This window comes from Orcinus orca, chromosome 20, assembly GCF_937001465.1.
Source record: "Orcinus orca chromosome 20, mOrcOrc1.1, whole genome shotgun sequence".
Classification (NCBI taxonomy): domain Eukaryota; kingdom Metazoa; phylum Chordata; class Mammalia; order Artiodactyla; family Delphinidae; genus Orcinus; species Orcinus orca.
The window spans coordinates 55,673,482-55,683,265 of record NC_064578.1 but is presented as its reverse complement, the minus strand read 5'-3'; the positions used below and the strand labels follow the sequence as shown (position 1 = coordinate 55,683,265).

General features: G+C 54.0%; 1 protein-coding gene across 5 annotated transcripts; it reads left to right on the top strand.

Moving 5' to 3' along the window:
* The first annotated feature begins 312 nt into the window (after positions 1 to 312).
* On the top strand, positions 313 to 6,830 carry SYT5 (synaptotagmin 5). 5 transcript variants are annotated; one of them, XM_033412080.2, is made up of 9 exons: positions 313 to 452; positions 1,569 to 1,671; positions 2,238 to 2,410; positions 4,054 to 4,173; positions 4,289 to 4,456; positions 4,782 to 4,949; positions 5,246 to 5,363; positions 5,642 to 5,775; positions 6,251 to 6,830. In XM_033412080.2, exons 2-9 carry the CDS (start codon positions 1,593 to 1,595, stop codon positions 6,449 to 6,451), a joined length of 1,161 nt encoding a protein of 386 aa, XP_033267971.1. In that variant the 5' UTR covers positions 313 to 452; positions 1,569 to 1,592; the 3' UTR covers positions 6,452 to 6,830. The 5 variants fall into 5 exon arrangements, with proteins under 5 accessions (XP_033267971.1, XP_049559454.1, XP_049559453.1 ...); XM_049703497.1 differs by lacking the exon at positions 313 to 452 and adding an exon at positions 459 to 818; XM_049703496.1 differs by lacking the exon at positions 313 to 452 and adding an exon at positions 459 to 1,074.
* Positions 6,831 to 9,784: the final 2,954 nt, after the last annotated feature.

The window sequence follows — 9,784 nt, the reverse complement described above, 5'->3', positions numbered from 1 at the left end:
GAGAGGGTCTTCTGGGTCCTAGAACCCGATATCCTGGAGCCTGGTTCTATGGACAGTCCCGGGGTCTGGGGTGGGGAGAAGGGGTCTGTATGCCCGGTGGCTGGACTAGAAGGCAGAAAATCCTTGGGACCAGGATAAATATCCGTGGGCGCCCTGGTGGTTCCAGGCTGGGGCGGGACGAGGGCCGGGGCGGAGTTCTCCACCTTCCAAATACGCACGCGCACACACACATACACACTCTCAGGCTTTCTCTCACACACATATACACGCTCACACACACGCACACGGGCACATACACACCCCGGGCTGGCTCCGTTCGGCTGAGCCCCCGCCCCACAGCGCTCCGCGATCAGCACCCAGGACAGCGCCAGCCACACGCGTGCCGGGGCGGGGTCCGGGCGGGGCCGGCGCCTCGGTATCTCTCGGGAGGGTCCTGTCTAGCCACCGAGCAGGTAGGAGCCACTGGAACCCCCTCCCTAAGCCCCATCCTCATTTCCATCCCTAGAGAGATGGTGTGTGTATGTGCGCGCGCGCGCGTGTGTGTGGTGGCGGGGACACTGGGAGAGACCAGCAGATGGAGTGGGAGGGCTGGAGCCTGAAATGGGGAGAATGGGATTTAGAGACAGGTGTGGAGACAAAGAGCCAGAGGGAAGGGAGGAGCAGGCAGTGGAAGAGGGTGCGAGATCCCGGTAGACTGAGATCAGACAACAGGCAGAGGCCAGACAACCCAGACGGAGGAGCGGCGAGAAGCCGACGGGGAGACGGACCTCGATGTGGGGTCGAGAGAGGAATGGAGGCCGAGGCGGTCACGAGGACAGGTGTGAAGACAGAGCTCAGGGTGCGCGGAAGAGACAAACAGGCTGAAAAGGATGTGGTGGCCCAGCCAAGGCAGCAGGGCAGCCGCCCGCCCCTCACATTCCCCGCAAGAGTGGGAGAGGGAGGGCAGCCTGAGTCTTCACTCCCAGGGCCAGATGTGGAGGGAGGAGCCAGCCTTGGGCGCGTGGACAGACGCACGGGCAAGGCCGCGTCCTCCCCATCTTCGCTTGTCAGGGGTATCCGGGTCTGAGGTCCCAGGTGGGACGGGGAACCGAACTGGCTTGCGCCTCTGGGACTCGGCTTCTGTGCGTCAGCCCCGCCCGTTGTCCTGGCAACAGGCCGTTGCCGGGGCAACCAGCGCTACCTTCACCCCGCCCTCGTGGAGCCAGCCGTTGCTCTGGGCAACCCGGTGCGCTGGTTCCCACGCCCGCCCTCGCCCACTTCCGGTTCAGGCCCCGGGGAAGGGCAAGGAAGGGACAGAAGTCAGCGGGATTGGATTCCTGGAGGCCTTGGAGGGAGGGGGCGTCCCTTGGGACGAGACTTGGTCCTGGAATCCACCCCCAGCCCTCGCCCTCCGTCGCAGGAAGGCTGAAACAACAACCCCCAGCATGCCTCGCGGCGGTTGGCAGGTTCCCATATGGGACCATACGGCCCAGGGTGCCGATGGGAGTTGGAGTTCTTTGTTGTTCGGATGGCTCGACGGATGCACGGGGTGGGTGTGGGGGGACTAGAGCATTTGGGTGCCTCCGCAGAAAGAACAGTAAGACCCCGTCGCCATGTTCCCGGAGCCCCCAACACCGGGGCCTCCAGCGACCGACACGCCTCCTGACTCGAGTCGCATCAGCCACGGCCCTGGTGAGCGAAACCCGGGGTGGAGTGGAGGGAAAGCCAGGCTAGGATTCCCAGGGGCGGGGTTCGAACGGGTGTATTCAGGCTGGCGGGCTGGAAAATACGGGTGAGATTATAGTCGGCATCCTGGATTGGAATCTAAATGAAATGAAAAAGGAACAGGTTTGTGAGAAAATCAGGAACCAAATCAAGGGGTGTGGAGTGGAATGGAACTGTGGATTGGTGAATTGGAAGGTCCACCTCTCCCTTCTTTTAAAGAGGGAGACTGAGGCCCAGAGAAGGGTTAAGCCTTCTAAAACACAGCGGTTGAGCAAAAAAATTAGAATGGGAGTAGAAGAGGAGGTGGAACTAATCCTAATAGGCAAGAAAATCTAGATGGTGTCAGCCTGCCTTAGGTCTTCAAATAGTTTTATATGTGAGACCAGTTGGAAGGAAAACGTGGGAATAAAATGGAATGGAAATGGCTGGAGGGAAAACAAGGCCAGGATTTCAGCTGACACGTGTCATACAGAATGAATCAGCCTGCTTGTCTCTCAGGGCCTCAATGTTTGCTGTTTCCATGTCCTCTGCAGTGCCCCCCTGGGCTCTGGCCACCATCGTGCTGGTCTCAGGCCTCCTCGTCTTCAGCTGCTGTTTCTGTCTCTACCGGAAGCGTTGTCGGAGGCGGATGGGCAAGAAGAGCCAGGCTCAAGCCCAGGTCCACCTTCAGGAAGTGAAGGAGCTGGGCCGGAGTTACATAGACAAGGTGTGGCCTGGCCCAGCCCCTCAGCCCTGCTCCTTCCTGCACCCTTACTCCTCTCAATGGCCCAGCAGCCTCAGTCCCTGCTCCATCCCTCTTACACCTGCTGTGTTTGCTCATCTCCCTTGTGTGTCTAGCCCTAACCTGGACCTGGGGACCTGGAGATAGACCAGACATTCACAAGAACCTCCAGCCTGATGGGGAAGTCACATGCTCATATAGACATTCAAAATACAGGGTGGTATGTGCCACATTAGAGGCAGTACAGGGCATGTGGGAGCACAGAGAAACCACCTGACAGCCTAGGCGGTCTGAGAAGGCTTCCTGGAGGAGGTGACTTCTGTGTTGAGACCCAGAGGAACTCAGAATTAGCTGAGAGCAGAGAGAAGGACATTCTACCTCAAAGGAGGAGCATGTGTTGAGGCCTGGAATCCTGATTCTGAGGGATATTTGGAGAACAAAGAGTCATTCTTCACAATAGCTGGGGTATAGCATACAGATATCCTGTGCTCTAGGGTGAGGTTTCTGGAGAGCTCAGCAGTACCCATGTAATGAAGGTGATTGGGAGCCACAGAAGTTTTGAGTGGGAGAGGCACAAGGTCACATGGGCTTTAGGATGAATCCCCTGGAACCCTTGTGGAGGACAGGTCTGGGGCAAGGAGACAAGGGAGGAGGCTATATGGCAGCCTTGAGAGGTTGAAGCAAACGCGAGTTGGAAGACGTCGTTGGCGTGGAAAGCTACAGGTGCAAGTATCTGAGCACTGGGCCTCTGAATGCAGAGTGGAATGAGGCTCTCCTGGGAGCCAGAGTCCTAGGTTTCCAACCCAGAGCAACCGGCTCTGTGACCTTGGGAAATTCACTGTTTGTCTCTGCGCCTCAAGTTTGTGGACCATAACTAGTATTTCCTTACCTCCCTTTTCAACAAATAGCTGTTAAAATTATTACCCTTAAGGGGTGTCCTTTAGGGCCCTGGTATCCAGTCTTCATCCCTCTCCCCTAAGCCAGTGACTCCAAAGACCATCAGCATCAGAATCAGTTCAGGTACTTGTTGAAATGCAAATTCTGGATCTTGTGCCAGACCTACTGAATCAGAATCTCTGAAGCGAAGGCATTTTGCCACACTACTCAGGGGAATTCTGATTCACATTGCATTTTGAAAATCGGTGGCTTAGGTTAAGAAGTTTTCTGACTTTGTTGTTCTAGTTTAGAATGGCAAATACACACTAAATATGCCATTTTTCCTCCATATTTTCTGTCCAAGATCACTGATCAATGTGGCAATTTGGACAATCATCCCAATACATCCATTAATGTGTGAACTAAAATCTGCATCCATCCTGTAGGCAATGAGACACTGTCAGTGCTTGTTTTTCTAGTCTAGTCATGACAAGCACACTGCATGTGTGTCATCACGTCTATGCCCCACCGGTAGCAGGCATCACTAATAAAACACTGACAAACGTACCACACTGTGTTGCCATGGCTAGTCCCACCTGTGGCAGACATCACTAATCAAACACCGACTCTGCTTAGCTTGCAAGTGTTCAGGTATAGCTGGAGGGATCTGTGAGTCTCCTTTGGCTTCTGCGCCTGGGTGGATATCACTATCAGGGGAAGAGTTCACCTGCCCTTGCCCCTGGCTCTCTAAGGTGCAGCCAGAAGTGGAGGAGCTGGAGCCGACACCATCTGGGCCAGGGCAGCAGGTGGCAGAGAAGCATGAACTAGGACGACTACAGTACTCACTGGATTATGATTTCCAGAGTGGCCAGGTGGGTGTGGAGGAGGGGAGATGCTTTGGAGGGGAGGGTCCCAGGGGTTCTAGCCCCTTCTTGGAGGAAGCTCTGGAAGGGAAGCTAAGACTAGGGTCCCCTTATCACTGTACAGCTGCTGGTGGGCATCGTGCAAGCTGAGGGATTGGCAGCCTTGGACCTAGGTGGCTCCTCTGACCCCTACGTGCGGGTTTACCTGCTGCCAGACAAACGGAGGCGGCACGAGACCAGGGTGCATCGGCAGACGCTGAACCCACACTTTGGGGAGAACTTCGCCTTCAAGGTGAGCTCGTGGCCTCAGTGCTTTATGCCCGGCAGCCTGTCCCCAGTCTCTGAAACGCTTGGGACCGATATCTTCGGCTTTTACTGGTGGCAGCTACCAGCTCTGGGGACTATTCCACTGGACCCTGCGTTGTCCCTTTGGGGGGCACCACTGGCCCCTGGACTGCTTCGTTGGTCCTTGGGCTGTCCCATTTGGGGTCCATAGGCACCCCCCCTAACTGTTCCTTGGGACCCTCGCTGCCCCCACTCATCGCCTTCCACCTGGATGTGCTGTGTCCCACTTCCTACTCTCACCGTGTGATTTCTTTGCGTCCCCCTTCCCCCAGGTCCCCTACGTGGAGCTGGGGGGCAGGGTACTGGTCATGGCAGTATATGACTTCGACCGCTTCTCCCGCAACGACTCCATTGGGGAGGTGCGGGTCCCCATGAGCTCCGTGGACTTGGGGCGGCCAGTGCTGGCCTGGCGGGAGCTGCAGGCGGCTCCTCGGGAGGAGGTGAGCACGCGTGGCCACGCCCCCACATCTGGCCCCGCCCACCTCAACCCCGGGCCAATCAGATCACAGGCCTCCGCGATCCTCTGGGCTCCAGCACTTCCACCTGCTGCAGAAGAGTAGCTCCCAGGTCTATCCTGGTGTATCAACGCCTCCCCTCGGCAGTCCCCCTCGGATTGTACCACCCGGGTCTTAACTCTGGACCATACCATTTCAACACGAGGGGGAGGGAAGAAAAATCGCAGAGGGGTTGGATGCGGAGCCCCGGTTCCGTTGATGAGTCCCTCTCCATCTTTTAGCAGGAGAAACTAGGTGACATCTGCTTCTCCCTCCGCTATGTCCCTACGGCCGGGAAGCTCACCGTCATCGTCCTGGAGGCTAAAAACCTGAAGAAGATGGATGTAGCAGGGCTGTCAGGTGTGTGGGAAGCAAGCAAATGGTGATGATGGGCGGGGGAGGTCCTCTGGGTAAGGTTCTGGCAGTGTCTGGGCCCCGAGGGTCTCATAGGGGAGAGGGGGATCCCGGCTGTCATGGAGGATTTAGATTCTATTTGGGCACAGAGAAAGGGAGACCTGAGGGGTCCATGGGCTGTCTCTGTGTTGTTCCAAAGGAGAGTCTCATGCATTCCCCTCAATCTGATCCCTTTGGACTCACCAGAGTGGTGGGGTTATAAGATCCCTCCTCCCTCTCCCCAGATCCGTATGTCAAGGTCCACCTGCTGCAGGGTGGCAAAAAGGTGCGGAAGAAGAAAACGACCATCAAGAAGAATACTCTGAACCCCTATTACAACGAGGCCTTCAGCTTCGAGGTGCCCTGTGACCAGGTCCAGGTGAGCTCAGACCTGCCCATAGCCCCTGCCAGAGCAGCCCTTACCCCGGAGTCCCAGGCCCTTAGAAACCCCCGTTGCTGAGGGAAGGGAGACTCCTTAGCAACCCTGAGAAGCCAGGTCTTGGGGGTCTGATTGTGTTCTCAATCTCAGTTTCTCCCATGAGGACCAGGAAGCCCCACCCCCAAGCAAGACCAGGGTACCCGTTGCCCTCAGGAGCTCTGGTTACTGAGAAAAAGAGACTTCCCCACAACCCTAAGGGGCCTCCTAACAACCGCTGAGCAACGGGGTCCTGAGAGTTTATCTCCGCCCCCTCCCCCGGTCCAAGCTCCAGATGAAGCCTTAGCCCAGGGACCTAGGAAGACCCCTCAGAATGAGGGTTGTGAGGGAGAGGGTCTCCTTAGCAATGAAATCTGAGTCCCTCACATTACCTCCTTACCCCACTCTCTGTCTCTTCTTCCTCCTCTGCCCACCTCAGAAGGTTCAGGTGGAGCTGACTGTGCTGGACTATGACAAGCTGGGCAAGAACGAGGCCATCGGGAGGGTGGCCGTAGGGGCAGCGGCCGGGGGCGCTGGGCTGCGGCACTGGGCAGACATGCTGGCCAACCCCCGGCGGCCCATCGCCCAGTGGCACTCGCTGCGGCCCCCTGACCGAGTGAGGCCACCGCCAGCACCCTGATACCCACCCTCAAGCCCCTGACCCCAGACTCCTGTCCAAAGCCACGTCCATGCCCACCTATAAGCCTTCTCTGAACGCTAACACCCCCCCCACTCTACCCATTCCTGCCTTCTCCCCATCCCCATTATGCCAATCATGATAACCTGCCAACTGCCCCAATATGGCACATGCCCCAAAGCCCCAGGGACCCCTGGGGGAGGAGGAGAGCAGTCTGGTCTCCCGCCATCCCAGGGTCTCGCCCTCTGCTTTGACAATCAGTGATCCCAGCCTACTATCCCCTTGGCTCCCAGTATCCCTTTTCCTGCACAGTATCACCCACTCCTGTCCCCGGTCTGATTCCTGCACCGCTCCTGGGACCAAATAAATACTCAGCAACTTTGCTGGCCTGGACCGGTGCTCCTTGATGGAGGTGGGTAGGGGTGAAGACTGGGAACGCAGGAGGGACCCTCCAGGGGTGGGACCACACAAGGGCAGGGATAGGGCTGCCTATCCTGGAAACACACACGGAAACTCACCCACCCACTCATCCATCCATCCTTTCACCCACTCACTCTCCCATTCACTCCATCACTTATTCATTCACTCACCCCTCCAAGCTTCAGCTTCCTCACCTGAAAAAAATCATGATAATACTAACACCTACTGTACATTTGCTGTGAGGAGTCAATGAGAATTCACTTAGTTATTCATGAATTTATCTGCTCCCTCACCCATGATTTACATAGATTTTCGTACCCATATTTCCCTCCCTCCCTTTCTTTCTTCCTTGCATCATCCATCCTTTCTATATTCCCTGAGGCCCTCTGTATGCCAGCTTCTGTTGGAAGCTCGGGACCCCCAAATAGATGCAAATCCAGACTTTACTTCCAAGCAACTTATTGTCATCAAGGAAACAAAGTAGATATGCAGCGTCTAGGAATAAAATCCCCAGAGAATGAGAGAAAGGGCAAGATTTCCTCAGGGAGACACAGTAGTTCCAGCTACACCTCATTCTTTTTGCAACAAATTCTTTCTCTCAGTCTGTGTCTAGGAAAGTTGATCATGTTATTGGCTTCTCCCCCATCTCATCCCAGACAGGATTTCAGGTGACGGACAAAGGTCCATGACATTTGGCAAGAGAGCTCTCTGAGCATCAGGTAAAGTGGAAAATGAGCCAACAAGTACTGCCATGTGCTAAGGAAAGGGGCAGAACTTACCCCTGAGCTTCCTGGTAGCCAATGGGAAAAGGGAAATCTGATCAGTTACCTAGGTTGTGAGGTCCATGAAATTTAAAAAGTTCCTCCAAAGGAATGCAATAATTTCTCATGTGTGAGTGAGTGGGGGGCATCTTTATAACGACAGTACTATGTATATGTTATTACTATTACTGCTACTACTTTTGATAATAATCCTCACAGCAACCTCATTAAATAGACACGATTATTATTCCCAGTTGACAAATGAGGAAACTGTGCTTCAGGGAATTAACATGACCTGCTCGGGATCATACATCCAGGAAGTCCTTCTCTAAATCCTCGGGTTGAATCTGTTCTGAGTTAGATGATGACATTGGGATCCCTGGGTCTATGTCTCCACAAGTAAGCAGACAAATGAGAAGTATAAAACCATTACAAGTGGCGACCAAACTGGGAAGGAAACCAGTAAGGGCTCAGATCATTTAAAAAGGGTTGTCAGGGACAGCTTCTCTGAAGAAGTAGTGTTTAGGCTGTGATATGAATGACAAGAAGGCATGAGGCTTCCAAAGATGAAGGGGAAATACGATGGAATATGATCCAGTCACAAAAAGGAATGAAGTAACTGATTCATGCTATAGCATAGATGAACCTTGAAAACACGATTTTAACCAGACATAAAAGGCCACATATTGTATGATTCCAACTATATGAAGTATCTAGAATAGGCAAATCCACAGAGAAGAAAAAAGTAGACTAGTGGTTTTCAGGGACTAGGGAGAGGGATAAATGAGGAGGGACTGATTAATGAGTATGGGGTCTCCTTATGGCATGATGAGCAATTTCTGGAACTAGATAGTGGTGATGGTTGCACAATACTGTGAATGTACTAAACATCATTAATTGTAAGCTTCGTATTGTGTGTATTTTAACACACACACACAAAGATGAGGGGGAAGAGAATTCCATACAGAAGGAACCCCAAGTTCCTTGCAAAGGCCCTGGGGGCAAGAACAGGCTTGATGTATTCTCAAAAGAGCCAGGAGGCCAGTGTGGCTGGAGAGGAGCATCAGGGTGGATGTATGGGGGTGGAGGTGGGGACATGATGTAAGAGACACAGCCAAGAGCCAGATCACACAGGAACTAGGAGGTGAAGCTAAGGAACTGGGATTGTATCTACCTGCAGTGAGAAACCTCAGTAGGGTTTTAGAGGGAAGTGGCATGGCTTGGTTCACATTTCAGATTACTCTGGCTCCTCCGTGGAGGAAACGTTGTGGAGAGTGGCGGTGATGAAGATAAAAGACATTAAGCCTCACTGGAGAAAGTCAGGATCTGGGGCTCTAGTGGGCTGAAGGCTGACTCAGGAGGGGCCCAGGTTGGCTGGCCCACTCCTGGAGGGTTGCTGAAAACTCAGCCTTCATTTCCTTCCCACTAACCAGAACTGTCCTCAGCAGGCAGGTGGACCTTCTTTCAACCCACCACACTCCAGCTAGTTGCATGTTACCTTTCCCATTTTACAGAACATGACACTGAGGCAGAGAGGGTGACTGACTTGGCTAAGTTCATGTAGCAGGGTGAGGAGAGGGGACAGAGAACCGAGGCTCCTTGGGTGCTGTGCCCTGGGCTGGGTGCTGGGGATGATCTGGAGATGTGTCTCGCTGGAGTCCCTGCCCTTGTGGAACTCACAGACAGGTTAAGTCACCTGGCCGAGTTCTCTCAGCCAGCAAGTGACAGGACAAGGTGTAAACCCAGCCATGGCTGGCACCAAAAGCCACATTCTCAAGCGTCCTCAACCCCAGATATAAAGTACTGGGAGTCACAGGGTAGACTACAGTGGCCATCTGCTGAAAAAGCAGGAGCAGAAATCAGGAAGATCCCTGGCTAAGGTTAGAAGGATTTGGAGTTTTCCAGGGGGAGAAGGGGAGGATGTTAGAAGGAGCAACACAACCATAAAGGGACTTCCCTGGTGGTTCAGTAGCTAAGACTCCGCACTCCCAATGCTCCCAAGGCAGGGTGCCCAGGTTCGATCCCTGGTCAGGGAACTAGATCTCACATGCCGCAACTAAAAGATGCCATGTGCTGCAACTAAAAAAAAAAAAAAAACGATCCTGCGTGCCACAACTAAGACCTGGCTCAGCCAAGTAAATAAATAAATAATAAA